This window comes from Rhopilema esculentum, chromosome 16, assembly GCF_057945365.1.
Source record: "Rhopilema esculentum isolate cy_ngs chromosome 16, ASM5794536v1, whole genome shotgun sequence".
Classification (NCBI taxonomy): domain Eukaryota; kingdom Metazoa; phylum Cnidaria; class Scyphozoa; order Rhizostomeae; family Rhizostomatidae; genus Rhopilema; species Rhopilema esculentum.
In genome coordinates, this window is record NC_142830.1 from 4242218 (window position 1) to 4260976 (window position 18759).

Here is an 18759-nt window from a genome sequence, read left to right on the forward strand (position 1 = left end):
ATACGATGAAAGCAGTTGTTAATAAGTGATTCAAAATAAAGTGAAGGGTTTTTAATTAAGGAGTCTGGAAAGCAATGACGCAATTAAGGAGTCTGGAAAGCAATGGAAAGCAAGTAATTTGTTTCTACAAGACTGATGGACAAATGTCCTTCGGGTGTGCTCTTTAGCATGTATGCTTCATATTTCCAATATAGTTGTTTTGCATAGCCAGGTGCATCGTAGAATTCGGCTGCTCTTTACATTACTGTATTCGCGACAAACTACTCTTATCTCTTATATTTTGAATGTTGTTGCAACCTTTAAGAGATGCAAGAGGTAAAATTAAATAGCGGATCCCTTATCGATAGTTGCCTAGAAACTGACGTTTATGTAAAAATGATAAGATGTATGCTAATGCAAATATCTAAATCGATATTTAAAATTTCTCTGCTCAGGTTACTAACACAAAGGAGTTTACACCAGTCCAAAAATATTTCCCCTACAGTGAATTCCCGTAAAGTAGTAGCTAAGTGTTAAAACCCTTTGGGCTGTCTTTCTTTGGAAAACCACTCCTTTATAAGATCTTATCTTGCCCTGAGAAGGTTTTTATTCTAAATTGCATTGTCATATGAACCTTTTTAGAAAGGCACCACTATAAAAAACAGTTCATTGTTAAAATCCTCATTTTAGACGAAACCTAGTATAAGACCATCTGAATATACCTTAAGAAACGTGATTCTTCTGTGCCTTTATGTGCTCGTCTTTTTTCTTTTTTCAACTTATCGCCATCTGCTCTCGCTCCAAATTACAAGCTTCATGAAAGGATTTTTTTAGATCATAGAAATATCTCAGACATTGAAGGTTTTTCTGTCATACAAACCATATTCTTAAATGTCTGAAATTGACACTAAGGTTTTGCCAGTTGAGTCGTTTGTCTGGTTTGTTTCAAGATGTGGTCGAGTAGATGTGTCTCTTTAGCATCGTTGGATGTGTTTGGTAGGAAAATTTCATTTGAAAGTTAGATCATGTTATCTGAATTTTACAAATGATACCTTCATGCTAATTGAGATTAATAATCATTGCATTTGAAATTTGAAAGAAGCTCGCACAATTCTGTGGTACCAAAAAACTAGACCTCATCTTTGTGGGGACTAAAATGAAAAATAAGCCGGCATTTCATAATCTTGTCTTTGTGAAGATTGAAACTTGTATTGAGTACAAAAGATCCACATTGTCTAAGTTTTATTGAGTAACACTTTAAAACATATACACGGTAGTGCAAATTTTCATCGCTGTTTGTCATCTAATATTAACGAAATGAAAAAAGTCAAAGAATAAAGACACAAGGTTGTAATGAGCAGTACCTGAGCACTGATACGAAATAATATAAAACTAGCTATTCTTGCAAAAATTATATTGTAAAGCTGAGCCACCCATATGAGAAGAACGCCAGATCGTGCTTCCGATATTGGGTATGTCAGCACAGCGCAATGATGAAACGCAGTCGTGTAGTACGTCGAAGAGACGACGGAAATAGCAATGTAAGTAAAAAATAAAGTGTAGAAAGAAAACTTTAAGTAATAACATAAGGTCAATACTCCAGCTAACAAAGACGTTAATGCAGTCGTTGCGATCGATATACGCTTAAAAGCATGTGTTCGGTCTATTAGTACACCAATCAAAAAACTGCTAAGCAAGCTAAAAATTGGACCAATGGAGCCCATCAAACCTATCTTGAATTCGTAACCAGGAAATCGAGGGATCAGCATTTCGTTCAAGGTCATGAGAAATAAGGACTCCAAACCGAATATGATACCGTGCAGATGCAAAATTTTGTGAAATTTTATATTTTTTAATAGCGCTTTATAGCCATTGTGACCTTTTCTTGTTTTGTTGTTGAATATTGTAGTAGATGGCGATCTAATAAAAGAAGTTCCTTCTCCACAAGGTTCCTTTTTCTCTAGCACCACTGTTTCAATCCTTTTTCTTGCAAGACTGTCTTTCTTTGCTTTTTCTGTCATTTTATATTTTAACAATTCGTGGTAAGTTGGTGGAGTTTTGGGGTTGTCTTTTGCAGTCATGACTATTAAAATAAATGTTAGACAGGCTTGAACTGCTGTTGCCAATAAGTAATTGCCAAGATCCCTGCCTATCCCTGCTACTGTCGGTCGGTTTTTTACAATTGATGTTGGCAGAAAGTAACCAAGAGAAATGCCAGCGAGACCAAAAGACACCGCTATGGATGTTGCAGTCGCCTTTTCTTTTTCCCCAAACCATACAGCCGCGATTTTTGAAGGCAGAAAGTAGGATGAAGTTGAAACTGCACACAAGATGCTACCTGTAGTGAAAGAAAATTAAGTTATATGCATCAGATCATTAGTTTTTGAGGCTTAAGGTCGTGAGAGTTTTAGGATAAAAAAGGGGAGAGCAATCTCTGTATTGCTGCTTCCATAGTATTTCAAATTGTATTAAATTCAGAGGCTTCCAGTAGGTCAAATTGGCTGCAAACAGCCAGTTTGCGACTAATGCGAGATATGATTTTCTTAATTGATATAAGCATGAGCTGCAAGTCTTTTATTGGTTATATTGGCAGGCACCTTCTCTAGTTCTGACCAATGAGATAATGGTAAATTGTCAACAATTGCTCTGTGCACCATTAGCATTGCTCTCGCATCAGGTGTCTCGATGCAGATAAGCTGAAATTACAAACTTACTTAAAATCTTAATTTTCATATACTGTGAATTGATTATTAACTAGCCGGTCCTAAAATTGATTGGACCTGGATTTGTTGTTTTAATTATGGGTGAAGCAGAGTTCTAAGCTGTAAATCGCAAATTGTATCGTAAAATAGGTCTGAGATAGGAACTGTTCATTATTATTCATCTGAGACACTTATGTAACAAGCATCACTCTAGGGTATTTTTGTAATTTACCAAAATGAGATTTCGCTGTCTATTTTCCATAACAATCAGATAAGATAGCTTGCTGATTAGAAAAGCAACAAAACATTTAGAATCGAAAATTCAGGACCAAAAAAGATAAAATTTTTTTTGGTCAAGCACTCTTACTTCTTTGTTTGGTTGGTAATTGCTTTCATGTTAGTATATGCGCTGCAACAATCAGAAAATCCCTATCTGTCCTACCACAAGACAAGGTTCGCCTTTTTTAATCTGAAGCTAACCATGATGCCATCGACTAAAGTTAAATTAGTGGTTCTTTGTTGATAAAATATCAAATGTCTGCTGTTTTTAGGCTGCCCTTGAACATCAAAATCTTATTTTAATTAACTACAACACTGCTCTAATTCTTTGATAGCCACAAATTTAAGAAACTTCATACTAAAAAACTTTCAGTACAAAATCTTATCAAACATATAGAAGATTTCAATTTTAGGAAATTTTCAAAATTTTTTATTGTTTGGAATTTGGTATGTTTGTTGTTCGAGCTGTGTGATGTGAAGTCTGACTTGAAAATTTGTAATGTTTCATCGCTGTGAATTTTTATTCCACTTACCAATCAGCAAAAAATTATAACCATTTGAAGTCGAATAGCCAATGTATCTAACGCAGCATCCAGCCGCATTAAAGAAGCTTGCTACTACTATGGTGAACCCAAGGCCTTGTCTTTCCAAAAGCTTATTCGATGGAAACATCAGGAGCAGTGGCAGAATCGAAAACGTCATCGCCAGCCAGTTTACAGTGACCAAATTGATTTTGTAGTATTTCCTGATTATGTTACTGATTGATGAAAACGCAAACCATGCTGACAAATTGGACATTGCAAGCAGACAATACCCTGCCAAAATGAGCCATCTTCTTGTGTAAAGTTTCGGTACAAAGTCATTTTTCTCCTCCGAATCGTTGATTCCTTCAACCTCATTTTCACCTCCGCAGGTTTCCTGCTCGTTGCCTTGTTTCGTGTTTCGTTCATCCCAGAAAGTTTCTAATGGTATATTCTCTATCCGAGAAGCCTCCACCATTTTGCATCTATATTTCCGATGATCTGCTTCTTTCTTGAACTATGAATAGTGTAAAAAAGAAAACATATATGGGAAAATCAGTTCAAATTGCCCTTTCTTTCTCCTAAGTTCCTATCTAAAAGAATGCCACAACACATAGACACACAACACTATGCTAAAATTTGTTTAGTCAAAAGTTTAGTGAAATGTTTAGTCGTTTTGCCACCCTGTTTAGTGTTGTTTAGTCGTGTTGAGTGCTGTTGAGCAAAGTTTGATCCTGGTCAAAAATGTTTAGCGTTGTTTAGTGTTGTTTAGCAAATGTTTAATCATTTTGCCACTAATTAAACATTTGTTGTGATCGCGCAAGCGCACTAGCTGTGGAAATCCAAAGGTTTTCGTCTGTTTTCGTAGGTTTTCCTGTCTCTACGTGACCCAAAAAGCCGAACGTGACACAAAAGTTGAGTGAAATGTTAAGTGAAATGTTTAGTCGTTTTGCCAAGGCTTAAGTCTACCATGGGACCTCCTGGTTTACTGTTGCTTTAGTTTTCCCTGTAGCATTACGGGAGATAATCTGAGAATAGATCTTATCTCATATCCTTATGATAACGTGATTTACATTCTTGACTTTACCGTGAGGTATGAGCTTTACATGAACCTCAACTCTTTAGGAAAGCATGATAAGTACCAGCCACTTATCAAAGATCATCTATTTTCTTTAAAGAGCGAAGTCTGTAAACCTGCCTCTAAGGTGCCTTGGTACATCTGGATTAACCTGAGAGACATTTCTAAATTTCTAAATTCCAAAAGTATGCCGCCGGTACATTTTCTGCTGCTGCAACAAACCCTTGAACTCATTAAGTTTTAGTAAATTTTTATCTGTTTATGTTATTGTTATACCAATTTAGCGTGTAAACTATCAATCTTTTGCAGGTGTTATTAAAGAATAAAAAATTGGATGTTTAAAAGTCAATGATAATATTTATACATTGTTACTGGTTGCAAAGTGCACCTTGACGAGGTTCACTTTCAATGGCGACATTATTCTACTTTAAACTTGCAGCCGCTGCCTTCAAAGCTATAAATGGATAGTTTCTCTATGATTCATCTCGTGGAGCTTCAAACATTCAATTAAAACTATTATTTATCATAATTGGATCCAAGAAACGAGGTACAACTTTTTTTTGGGGGGGGGGGGGGGGGGCAGCCCTGATAAACAAGTGTTAAAACAGCCATATTTTACAAAATAGAAGTATTTTACTTATTTTTTGGTGAGGGGGGGGGGCCATCATGCAAACCAGAGTTTCCTTCTTCTCATTCTTCGTCGTTTCATTCAAATCTTCTTTCCATCAGACATTTATCTTGCTACCACAGAATACATTATGCGATGTGAGAATAACGTCATCGAATGTGCATATAATGCAAAATGTTGAAAAGCTAACAGTTCCTCGGCCAAATGCTGGTTCACCTCCCCAACAAGTACTAGACGGTTAACAAGACAATTTCAAAAAGAAGATACCACAAGAGGTGTGATCAAGCACATCTCCCCTGAAGCGATCAAAAAGCAATAAAAAACAAACTGTGACTAACGACAAAGAAAAGGGCAATATGACTGAGAAGATGGAGGAAAAAATCATTGTCATTGTCAAGCTTGATTCCACGCCGACGTGATTTTAAGCAAAGACTTGTATGTAAACAAAGGGCACTTAGATTTTCTTTCCATTTGTCAGACCTTTGTCACGATCAGTAGTTGCTACTGCCTTTGTCCCATCTGTTTTATGTTTTCTAGCCCAGCTGTTCACCCTTATAAGAAAGAGATAGATCTTTGAAAGCGTCTCTGCTTTAAAACGAGGCTCTCGATGATATATGTCATGTGGTTTCTTCTTGGTTTTCCTGGTCGATCAATTGTAATGATGGACTTCGTTCCCATGTAACTCAATACTACCCAACACAAAAAAGGAGAGTTTAAGTAAATCCAAGCATGTAGAAATGGCAATCGACAGGCTAACAATAAATTAAAAGCTTCTTACTTTTGTTTTATCGTCATTGAAAGCTTCTTACTTCTTTCAGGACATATCTTTACCTTGTTTATTTTTTACTTTTTTAGAAAAATTTATCAAAATACATCGCTAAAATATAATGTAATTAGCTGTCACTCTGCAAATAATTATAGAAAATTCAGATTTAGGAGAAAAAGGGATGACTGAACTTCTTGGATGATGAAGATTTTGAATTTAGAAGTAATCGGTCAATAGACTAGAAATTTAAACCGCCTTCCTTTTTGCCTTTCTGAAACTTGCAATGTGCCAACAAATCTATAACAGGACTGCGAAATCGATTGCAATGAATCGCCAACAATTGAATACAACAGGTTTAACTTACCTTTGTAGTGTTTGTCCTATGAATTACCTTTATATGATATTTTATTTGAAAATTCTGCACAGATAGTACGATTCGCAAAGCATTAGCTGGGTCGTGGAAGTGGAAGATTGTTAAGCGCCACCCAAGAGGCAGCAAACTTTCTACATTTTCACTACTTAACCCCTCGTTGAGAAGCAATTGCATTGTTTTGTTTTTATGTACAAAGAATGAGTATGTATAAATGGCGTGCCATACCATCCATAAAGGAATATGTACTGTCAGATAGAAAAAAAGGTACGATGTCTTCCTGAATAGAAAAAAAGTGACGTGCAAAGGCATTCCATGACGGGGGAAAACCTGTGGCCGACTTATTTCAAAGGCTTAAACTGTGTCGTAAGAAATTTTTGAAACTTTATTTTTTCATATTTATTGTCAAAAGTGTTCATGCTTTACTTTAGTAGAGACTGTTGAGTCTTCGAGACTTATCCGTACTTCCTTTCCTTTACTTTATTTGTCAATATTTTTAAAATCAATATAGCATTTAAGTTGTTAATATGGTGAGGTTGTCTATCGCACTATTTGTATCCTAAGCTTAAGATTTAGTTAAGCAAATTAATCATAACATTAATCAAACTGAAACAAATCTGCTATAGAGAAAACATGGTTGAATGCAATGGCAAAAATTAACAAATATATGAAAAAATTAAATTATAAAAGTGCGCATAGACCCTATATGTGAAACAGTTTAGACCCCATTTGTTTCGCTACTGAGCTCTTACTTTGCACACTAGCTTATTTTGATTTGATTTTCTGTTGAGTTTGCGAATTGTCATTGACTAAAATCATGTATTGAAACTAACATGTTAAGGAAGGGCTTATTTGCGGGGAGGGCTCATTAAAAGTTTTGACTTCCAGTATTTTGATTGAGTTGAAGAAGGGGGCAATTCAAGGATTTATGGTAATCAGAAAAGAGCTTGATCTTGATATTCTAGATCTTCATGTGTCATCAAAATATAAAGTACCTTATTTACCGGAAAATGTATACCTTGTAATGTAAAGGCAAGATCTGAGTCAGAAAAAACACCCGCCCTTAGACCAAATGTTTTTAATAGGCACCCACGTTCGAATAAGCACTCAATTGCGAATGGGACCCAGGTTCAAATAAGAAACTTAGGGCTAAGACTGGGCGAATGTTTATGCATTTCACCAAGATAAAATAAGGACCTTTTTTATCTTGATTTCTTACAATTTTACTATGAAATGCATTTACCGATAATAACAGCAATAAGGCGTGGTGGAACAACCAAACCGATGCATTTTTCGCTTTTCAATGACTACTGGAACAATTTTTCTCACGTGTTTCTCTCAAAAATAGTTGGCCAGGGCTGACGTCTCAGCCATCAGCACATGTCGAATAAAAAGATCTCCTTTGTCCTTGCTATTGTGAGGATTTGAGTGATGATAGACTGGAACGAATAGTATTGTTGTTGTGATTAGTGAGCGAGAGAGAAGAGACGGAAGTTGAAGCGGAGATATAGGTTGGATAGGTAGCAAAAGACGTTATAAAATTAAGTAAGAGAATATCGAACAAGAAGAGAAACTGAATTATCGTTTGTATTTGTTTTCGTTGTTGCATGCTTCGTTACACTATACCAAGGGAGTCGAAGAGTAGAATAAAAGCAGGGGTATCCCGAAGCCTTTAAGTCTGGGGGGGGGGGTTGATTTTTGTGAAATGCCTTTTTGCCTGAAAAGATGCTATCCGCCTCTAAACATTTACTAAAGGTATTTTTATAATGATGATATCCTAATTAATTGATTCTCATCTTCAAAATTCGTCCAGCTTAAATATTGTCAGTTAGGTTGTTCAATTTTTCTTCGTCTGTCTTGTTTCTGGCATATCTTTTTACGCTTTTAATTAGAGTGAACGACAGTTTATTTGTAGCAACAGATTGGGCTGCAGTACGAAAAAGCTTGTAGAGTTTGTTGCCAGCTTGAATATGCCTTACCTTTCCTCGGAGTGTAAAGCAATCTTCGCTGCAGTGCAACACAATTGTGGAATTTCTTTTCCTTCTTCTAGACCTTTCTGTTGGTCTTCTTTATACACTCTCTTTGCATGTTCGAAGAGGACTGCTAGCCCGATGTTTGTTTGTTTGTTTGAAACCATATTAAAGACAAGCTGAGCTTGTCAGAAAACTAAGAAAAATGGTGTAAAGGTGGATTCCCACTTCACGGTATGGACAGACAATGAAAAATGGACAACGGTAAACGGTTCGGAAAGTTTCTTCTTATCAAATTCCCTTCCTTTCACTTCTATTTTGTGCAATGCAACATGCCCTAGGAAGGGGAAAGAAGGCATACTTACGTTTAACAGCCTTATGATGCTTGTTCTTTGGAAATAAGATTGAAACGTTGAAGGAGAAAGAAATACAAGAAGAACATATGGTTAAAAAACATTTCAAGAAAAAAAGCAAAAAGAAAAGTTCCCACAAAGGGAAGTAAGAATATGTTGCTATGAAAAATAAAAGAGGGGTCTTCTTGAAAAGTTTCTCAATAAAGAAAAGCAGAAAGAAGAATAGGGTTAATCTTTGGCATTTACAAGGGGCTTCGGAAAGCGTTACGATAAGCGTACTGTTTTTGAATGTCAAAATATCTTCAGCGCATGCTTGTACCGTTTACTGTTTTCCGTCCATACCGTGAAGAAGAAATCCACCTTAATCCCACAGCCTTGTGCCGTCAGAGATCTGGGATCCAGTTCGTTGTTGAAGTAGTGTGCCCAGATGAAAGGGGCATGTATCAGTACAGGCATGCTCAGGGGCGTAACTTGGCCAATAGTTTTGGGGGGGGGGGTGAAAAGGGTTTCTGCCCTGCAAAACTGAGTGGTGCCCTGCAGACCTCGTAGCAACGGTTTGTCTATAAGTTACTAGTGAAAGCTTTACCAGTGTACACTGGTCTTTACCAAGGACAAACTTCTAAGCAAAAAAAACAAACTTGAAACTTCATTGCCTATGAAATTTCTATTTCTCTACGTGAGCGTAAATTGTTTTTTTATATTCACTTCATTTAATGTTGGTTTGCAAAATTAAGCTAATAAACAGCTAATTGGGGGGGGATGGGGGGGTGGGTAATGATGTAGACAGCGGAACGAAATTTAACCCAGTGGGGCTAAGAGTCGAGTTTAGTGAGGTAGGAGGACCCACCATGGTTGGGTCCGACGTGAAGAAATTTTTGAAATTATACCTTGTAAAAAGGGCTAAAAAGCATCTTTCAGGCAAAAATTTAGCAAAATACTATTGTGCTAAAAGAATTGATTGTTTATTGAAAATATGATTGTTAATTGGGAAAAAACGGGAGGGGGATGTCATGCTAAAACTCTAGTGCTAGACGTTGGGGAAGGAAAGAAACGGCAACCTTTCGTTTCAGATTACACGTAGTTGTGAATGACAGAGGAAGATGTTGTTTTGATTGGGAGAATTTTTTTTCCTGAACAGAAATGTGCAGTTTCTTGTATCAAGAAGGCCAAAATTAAAAATGATACAGAAAGTGATTTACTGACTTAATGCAAATAAAAGAAAAATAATAAAAATATACGTGAAAAAGTTAGCAATTAGATGAAACAAAATTGGTATCTTAACGATTTATTATGTTTTTATGCACTGTTAAAAGGTAATAGAAAAAATGATAAAAAATTCCTATCTTGACCAAAGTGAGGGACTTCAGCCCCTTATTCCCCCCCCCCCAGTGACGCCGTGCTTGTCATGAAAATAATTTACAACTTAAATTTATTTGCATGACTCAACCTTGCCCTCATAAACATATGCATCAATCATTGCATCCATTGGCTATGACTTTCGGCAAGAAATTCTTTCGCTTTGCAAATAACGAGCTTTTCCTTACATACCTGTTCCGTTCTCTAAAATGCAGTGTCAGGAAGGGAGGTTCATAACAAATACGATATTTCCATTTCAAAATTCCTAAACGGCTCTTTACGAACTTCAGAGGTGGCATTTCTGCGTGGCAATAAAGCTCTTCTTGGTGCCCTGCGAAATCTTCGATTGCCCTGCGAAATCGACTATTTTTTGGATTGGGGGGGTGTCACACCCCCCCCCCCCACACCCCCCGGTAGTTTCGCCCCTGGGCATGCTGTACTGTTTATTCATATATAATTTCATATAGAGTGTTTCATATGTATAATTGCACAAACTCTTTGTTGCTTCGCAAACAAAAAACGGTTGCTAAATCTTTGGTCCGATAGCTCCTTCCTAATTGAATTTTACCTCGCGAAGCCTAAGTTTCTACCTGAGAAATTGTTGAACGGCAGAGTTGGGGGGGGGGGAGGTGTGACACCCCCTCACAGAGTTATAGCCCAGTATTTTTGCCTTACCGTCATTTTTAAAATCAAATGCTTTTCCAAGAGTAGGAGTCTATCTATCAACTTTGTAGACATGATGTCGACATAACGCGATTACAAAATTTGTTAGGATATCCAAATTTATAAAGAGATTTTTACATGATATAAATTTTATTAGAAGGGGTGAGTAAATATCTCAAGAAGTGAGAGGCGAGAAACCTGTTGTCCACGGTACTCGAATGCCGAAAAAACAATCAAACGTATTTTCATTTCTCAAAATGTGTTTGAGAGCCCAGGATTAGAATGATCACCCAGTCCAAATAAGTGCGAATCCAACAGCCTTAAATCTAAATAAGGGCCCAGGGTGATCTATCACCAGTTCAAAGGGAAAGAGAAAGCCATGATAGAACACGACCCTAACATTAAATATTTAAGCGTTTTGAGAAATTTATCTATTAGGTCAAGGAAATAAAGATAGCCTTACTTGACTGCAACGAAATTTCTTTTGTAATTAGCATAGATATTTAAAAATTAAAAATTAATTTTATTCATTTAATTGCAAATTTTGTATGGCTGCGAAATTTTCTGTCGCTATCAAAGCTAAATTTACACTGGCAGAAATTTTTATGCAAATTCGCTGCAAAAAATGCAAAAGAATATAGCGACTATTCGAAGAGTGCTGTGATAAGAAAGCTAAAAATGTTAAAGTTAATTTCATTGAAACAGCGAGCAAAATAGTAAAAAACGATACTGTGGTAGAAAAATTTATTCCAGACGTCTTCAAAAGGGGGAGTTTTTTCTGTCGGTAAGAGATTCACGTGTACATGACCAGGAATACGTCTTCAAATACTTTCGTATATCGCCATATAAGCTTGCACAAACATACGAGATAATGTTAGTGCATCTGCATCGAACAGATCTTTAGTTTTTTTATGACTGAAACTGCTGCTGTTGAGCAGCCTCATAAGTAGCCAACTTTCAGCGTTTTGAAGAAATTCTTGCCGTTCGTTTATTTCAGACATATAACATAGAACGATAGAAACTTCAAGCCAGTTTTCGTCAATTTGAAATTCAAATGTTTGAATGATTTTTTTACTGAATGGTAAACTGATCTGAATCTACTTAAATTGAGTGTGCACGAGGAACAGGAAAGGAGCATTAACCAACCTATTTCAAAGACGCTGTGTAGGTGAGAGTGTTTTAATAAAATAATGCGGAAAGACGTAGGCCACCAGGAACCAGAACAGTTTTTTGTTTTCAAATGTAAGCTGTTTTCAAATTATGTTTTGATTGGTTTATTTTGCAGCTCGAATGTTTTTTCGAAGTGAATTTTCCGATGCAAATTTGCCAAAAATTTTCTAATCTCTACTTCTTTCTAATTTAAGCTCTAATCTCTACATATTTCTGCGCATTTACATCGATGAATTCGCTTCGCACGAAAAAAATTCGTCTCGTGTAAATCAGGCTATCGCAGCACAAGCCTTCCGATCACGATCAGTTGTTTTCCCCACATACTTCGTGTTAATTTAGATATCGATTCCAGTATATAATTATGTGATTTGTAAGTTTGGTTAATTCAGACATTGTTTTAATTCAATGGTTTATAATAAAACTTTCCTTTTCTTACATTTTCGTAATCCTGGTAAACTACTTTGATCTATGATCTTCATACCGGAGAACAAACACGATCTACTGAATATTCCTGGCGTTTGACCTTGAATGATGTCAAAGTGCAATCTATTGAACTTTGCCTTATGGCTCTTATTCGTGGTGATTTGTGCAAAACGCCTTGCTTTGTATTTTTTCTTGTCTTTTCGAAAGCTCCACATGCACGTCCCGTCAGGAGCAAGCATCAGAAGTCAGTTCCTTATTTCGAAAAACCCTAAATAGTTATGAAACATTAAGGTTTCATGGTTGCCGCATAAATGAGAATAACTAAATATCAACGATCTTTACCTTTTCGAATTTATCTCCTCCATTCATGCAAATGCAGTTTATGTAAGTAATCTCCTACTCTATAAGTCTATACTCTTCCCATTCAAAATTCAATTTGCTATGGGAATGCCCACTGTGCAATGAACAATAAAAAGGCAAATAACAACCTCAACAACAATCGACAAGTATTATTGCTAACAGAGAAACAAAGGAAGCAAAGACCAAAGGATGCACCAGCTGCAAACGTGGAGAGCGATGACGGTTCATGGAGACCTAAGTACTAGCGCGATCCAGGGGAATCCACCATGCCTGAGTCACTGATCTCAAAAAAAGATCAGTGGCCTGAGTCGTCTTCGCTTTAGCTTGTGTCCCAGACCCCGAACTTGAAGTTAGGGGTCTTTAGCACAGGCTACTTCGGTTGAGCTGTCCTGGTTCAAAAAGAATCATTCGGTTCGGCTTACCTGAAGGAAAAGAGGTCTTATTTAGGGGCGCGTAAAGCAAAGGCTTCAATTAGAGTTTCGGGAGGGGGGGGGGGGGGTCCCGAGGGGCGATTCACTCTTGCAAATAGCGTACGATATTTTGCTTAGAACAAAAGGATTTCTGGGGATTTTCGGATAAAACAATAGGATTTTCATAAATGGATTTACCCCTCGGGGGGTTCTTCCTATTCAGGGGCGTCAATTTACACTTGTAGTAATTTCAGCGGTCTAAGGACTTATTCCCAGAATCAAACGAAAGAACAACGAAAAATTTCTTAGAACAGCAAGATATATTATATCCTCAAAATACTTTGACAAAAAATCGTATTCTTCAAACTAAAAAAAACGAACTGAACTAATTGTGTTAGAATCTAAATACATAGTCGTGCAATATAATGGTAAGACTAGGACTCAAGAGACAAGTAAATGATACTGTAAACAATACGTTTGTATGTATATTTTTTGTACTGTAAACAATACGTTTACATTTTTACAGTACAAAAAGGCCCTTCCATCCATTCAAAAGGATTGCGTTCCTAAAAGAGTTCCGTTATATATGAATTGACGTGCCAGCGTGACTCTGGCTATGTAGGTCTCACTAACCAAAGATTGGAGGATAGAATAAAACAGCATGTTCCGTCTAGTATTAGAAACAAAATTCATCCCCAAAAAGAACAGCCACCTCGGTCTTGCAGATCTAAAAGTACAACTGAAACATGCGATTCCGCTATCGGGCAGCATTTACTGGAAAACCCAGATTGAGCAAAAACCTATAACGGCGACATGTTTCAGATTATTGCTAAAGCTCGATCGTCGTTCCATCTAGTAGTTTTGGAATCTATCCACATAAGCACGAAAAAACCGCTATTGTGTAGACAAAAAGAATTTTTTTTTACATTAGGACTCCATTGGTAACATTCTCTATAGGCAAGCGGCACTGGTTGGGCAACCTCAACAATCATGTGCTCGTGTTTCTGATTGGCATATTTCGATCCATAACTGGGTATATATATATTTCCTAGCATAGAGTTCTCGATCTATGTTCTGACAATTTAAACTCTGAAGAGAAGCTTTAGTTTACTCAAATGTTTGCTTTTTTCAAAGCCATTAGTAAGATTGGTCTCAACAACCCCTTTAATGCTCTGGTCACAACCAATGAGGTGTCACAACGAAGTTCTTCGACATCGAATAGCTGAGCGGCATCGAGCAGCATATTCAAACTTACTTTTCTCCCAAAAAATTAAACAATATCATACCGCAACGACCGTTCAGAATTACTTATGATTCTTCCCTCATGATCGCAAAACTCTGTGATAATTATGAAAAAAATCCAATCCAATCCTCATACGCGATTTGACTCTCGGTTACACAGACCCTTTACTTTTAAGTTTGGGGTTTAGACCACAGGCTATCCTGACTAGGGTAGCAAACCAATAGGTATAATGTACAGAAAGTAAGTTAGAAAGTAGGGGCCAAGGGCAAATTGAAAACCAATAACAAAGGACTTTGCAAAATATCTTTCCTGTTTGCAAAAAGTGGGGGACTAGGCAATTATGGGAAGCGAGCAATAATTGTCCTCTTTTGAAAAAGAAAAGCGTAATATTAGGGAGATCTCATAATTTTGGAAATATTAAAAAGAGACTTGAATTAGGCTAGTAGTGAAAGATCAGAGGGGAATTCCTCTTCTTATAGGTAACTGGTGTATTTAAATTTTATTATCCCTTGCGAATACAGTGGAATCCCGATATAACGAACCCCGTCTTCTCTCATTCTTCAGGTCCTCTGCACTTTGAGATGGAGCTGCGATGGCTCCCCTGTGTATCTGGTAAAAGAGAGGGGCAGTGCGGGTGAATGACTCGGCCTTGGGTGTTGGCTTGAAAGCACGACCCGATAGCTCAGCGGTAGAGCACTTGACGTACAAAGTCAGGGGTCGTGAGTTCGAGCCTCGCTCGGGTCGGTTATTTTCCCGCACTCTCTATTAATTAATTATCTTCGAAATCCTGTTGTCTGTAAAACTTTCTCTTCAACCCTATCCAGTGTTGGGGCTGCGATGGCCCTCCTGGTGTGGGCAGTCTTCTCTCATTCTTCAGGTCCTCTGCACTTTGAGATGGAGCTGCGATGGCTCCCCTGTGTATCTGGTAAAAGAGAGGGGCAGTGCGGGTGAATGACTCGGCCTTGGGTGTTGGCTTGAAAGCACGACCCGATAGCTCAGCGGTAGAGCACTTGACGTACAAAGTCAGGGGTCGTGAGTTCGAGCCTCGCTCGGGTCGGTTATTTTCCCGCACTCTCTATTAATTAATGAACCCCGGATATAACAAACTCCCCGTTACCACCCCTGGCTGGTAAGTTAAGAGCACGGGATGAAAAAGTTTGATCGCATCAAAAATTAATGCGAATTACATTATACATTGACACTAGCAAATACATTTTTGCATATGAGATATTGGCAATGAGCGACGACAAAGTTTTATTGAGAGACCTAGATGAGAAGCAGAAGAAAACAAATAAGAATGTGATTTATGTGAAGTAATCGAGCTAGAAGTGAAGCGATACCCGATTTGCCAATGTCTGGGTACCAAATTGTAAGAGGGGCATAAAGATCTTCATTTTCAATGACTAACCATTAGTGATATTTGGATTCAGCTTGGTTTTTTGGAGTAAAATGTGCACAGAAGTTGGAGATAGCCTAAACAAGCCCACCGCATGTTTTTTAGGAGTGAACTGCGAAAAGAACTAAAAATGTTTTCTCCCAGTTTAGCGAACTCCCGATTTAACGAACTATTTTCTGGTTCCCTTCAGAGTTCGTTATATCGGGATTCCAATGTATTTAGTTTCAGAAATGTGTAAACAGAGGTAAAAAGGGACAAAAATTTGTTCCACCGGTCTTGTTTATGTATCTACAAGGAAACGAGCGAGTTATAATTGGAAGGTGATGATTTCCCTTGGTAAGTATTGTCAAAATTTGTTGTTACGAATTATTCCTATAGTTACTTTAGATAGTTACAGTCAGTTAAGCAGCTGCAAGCAAGCAAACATACATTAATTAAACCATTTCTTTTTCGATCTAACGGTCATTAGGATACCTATTTTTTTCTTTTTTATTCTTCTGCTCCTTCTTAATTTTCTTATTATTATAATTACTTGCGAATTTTGAAAGCAGAAACTCATTATTTTGTCAGCATCTCGAAGTTCTGGATAGTTGGATAATATACACGCAGTCAAAAGTATATAAAGCAAACAAACACAACTTGATAAAAACAACTTTTGGCTCGCTCCTTTGCTTCACAGAGTTCTTCATTGCCCAAAGTTTCGTTGATGAATCGTCTAAAATAAATTTTACTCACAACATTGCGTTTGATTTTTTTTAAGGGAAATGTGTGGCTATTAAGGTCATTCTTTTATTATAAAAGGCTTCAAGAAGTCAATATCTACATCAATTGTCTCTTCATCAATCATCGCTGAAATCAGTGTAGATGAACCATTGGAAGAAGAGAAAGCATCACTACCGCCTATTCGATGTTATATGCGGACGTCCAGAAACCCAGTATTAAAGAACGTTTCATGCGTATGTAGAAGGTTGAACCCCTTACTTGGTCCATATAAACAGAAGCATAGTTCTCACTATCCTTCTCACATACCAAAAGTTCTAATTTTACCCATTGGATACAGAGCTTCGAGTTTTCTAATTCTAATTCTGCGTGGGATAACTGCCTAGTGAATTACAATTGCAATTTGAAGAACCCCAAGAAGCAAAACAGTACTAATCAAATTGTTCATATTTTCAGTATCATATTCTCATATAAGTGCTGAATCGGTTGTTTTGTTTGAATATCCTAGAATGGCGATGCACATAACTTTCACGATGCATGGAGGAACAGAAAAGATTCCCATTAAAGACTCATTGCTAACAATGAGCCTTTGCAAGGGTGGCAAATTATCCAGGCGACAATCAGAACAATGGCAGTAAACCTCTACGGATTAACCATAATTGATTCCAGACTGTCTGAAAATGCATTATGGGATGCTTGCGTAGCGCAATGGCTCATTGTTAGCAATGAGTCTTTAACGTTTAGGTGTTACGCTGATATTTACTAACTGCCTATCATCCTAAGCAGAGTTTCTAGTATTTATTGATGATAGCAGCTTGAATTATTTATTTCAAACTACAGCACTTAAAATTGCATTAAGGAAATATATCTTTTCAGCATTCTATATAAAACAGTGTATTCCTGGTAGTTTAGCCGCCCTTTGAAAATCATTGTTAAGAAGAATTTTATTTGCTTTAAAAAGCACATACTAACTTGACATGATTCTACCTATGGCTTGCAGGTGAAGGTGTTACACCTGTTTACATGGATTACTCACGATTTTGTAATGCCAATACAGCCATCAAATAGGCCAACTTGTTGGCCACTCGCCCAATAAAAAGTCCATACAAGGTAAGCTGAAGAAAAGTATATGCTTCAAGACACAATCTAAGAATCAGAGATTTTGTTATCCAACTATCTAGTAAAAAATTATTTTTTTTTATCGTAGGAGAGCAACTTATACCTCAGGAAGTTACTGCCGTCACTTTGTGCATTTCTTTTTGGAAAAGTTAATCAAATGGGAAAGTAAATGGAGCAAAAAGCAAACATAACATATCCAAGTACTTTGCCAAAATTTTTCTTTCTTTAAGAAGCAAAAATAGTTGGCTAAATTAAAACCACTCATTTATAAAGTAAATTACGAAGTATTTGTATCAAAAGATGTTCGAGATAAGTTTCTTTCCGTTATAGATCACGGGAAACTGATAAAACAGTGAGAAAAAAAGGGAAAAACTCTTCACAAAAAGCCTTAAAAATAAGGAAACCTTTTTGGACGAAGGAACAACGCAGGGAACAAAACATTTGGAGGTGTTACAAAGTTTGAATTAAAAAATTGTCAATTTCTCTATCCTTTATACATGCAAATAACTTTGCTTTTCACAACAATCTTTACTTAGCTTCTATTTCTCGTATGGAATCTAGAAGTTTTCAGTTGAGTTATTTGGAGATGTAAATTAATGAATTACCTTCAGAAGCAAGGAGCAGTTTTTGCACGTCTTGTATTGTAAGCTCGTCTAAATATAAACTGCAACGTCTTTCTTAGGAAAATTCACATGATAACAGCCGGCCTGAACAATGGGAGGCAAGCGATGTAAGTACACAATCTGTGGTCTCAAAAAAGGAATTTCATTTCACAGTGTGATCACCATTTTTTGTCTGTTTTTTACGTTCGAGCCTCAACACACACATGCACTGTAGAAATCAGGTTTGGCCAACGCACCAGCCTCTTGTAAATTGGCCATGATTGTCATGAGAGTTTGCTCTGCCTGGATGGATTTCACGATCTGCCTGCCAGGATCGCTTCCACATATTCTATTCTAATTTTTTCGGTCTTCCATTTAACTTCAACCCGTTCATGAGCAAAAAAGGAACATTTTTGATATTTTGACCGTTCAGGCAAATCTCAGCCGATAGGTAGCGGGTGCACATCCGGAAAGCGCCATGACGCTTGAAATTAAGCAAATTTCTGGCCATAAATCAAATTTGAATTTCCAATTATAGAGTTATTGTCGCCAGTGGGAATCAGGCCTAAACAACACTAATTCATTAAGCAAATTGAATTTTAACAATTTGGTGCCGTGACCAGGAAAAACCTCTAATACTGCTACTACTAC

General features: G+C 37.1%; 1 protein-coding gene and 2 non-coding genes across 3 annotated transcripts; 2 read left to right on the plus strand and 1 right to left on the minus strand.

Annotated features, from left to right (window-relative positions):
- Positions 1 to 751: 751 nt before the first annotated feature.
- LOC135682653 (choline/ethanolamine transporter flvcr2a) lies at positions 752 to 12710 on the minus strand. Its single transcript, XM_065197629.2, has 3 exons — positions 12601 to 12710; positions 3494 to 3998; positions 752 to 2317 (listed from the first exon to the last, which is right to left on the minus strand). Exons 1-3 carry the CDS (start codon positions 12625 to 12627, stop codon positions 1266 to 1268), a joined length of 1584 nt encoding a protein of 527 aa, XP_065053701.2. The 5' UTR covers positions 12628 to 12710; the 3' UTR covers positions 752 to 1265.
- A 2232-nt stretch (positions 12711 to 14942) lies between these two features.
- On the plus strand, positions 14943 to 15015 carry Trnac-aca (transfer RNA cysteine (anticodon ACA)). Its single transcript has one exon. It is a non-coding gene; the product is annotated as a tRNA-Cys (tRNA).
- Positions 15016 to 15255: 240 nt separating this feature from the next.
- Trnac-aca (transfer RNA cysteine (anticodon ACA)) lies at positions 15256 to 15328 on the plus strand. Its single transcript has one exon. It is a non-coding gene; the product is annotated as a tRNA-Cys (tRNA).
- The last annotated feature ends 3431 nt before the right edge of the window (positions 15329 to 18759 follow it).

Coding starts and splice junctions, on each gene's coding strand:
- LOC135682653 (XM_065197629.2), bottom strand. CDS start 12,627: ATGAATGGAGGAGATAAATTCGAAAAG. Junction 3,999..12,600: donor GAGGAGATAAATTCGAAAAG/GTAAAGATCGTT, acceptor CACTATTCATAG/TTCAAGAAAGAAGCAGATCA. Junction 2,318..3,493: donor TTATAATTTTTTGCTGATTG/GTAAGTGGAATA, acceptor CTTTCACTACAG/GTAGCATCTTGTGTGCAGTT.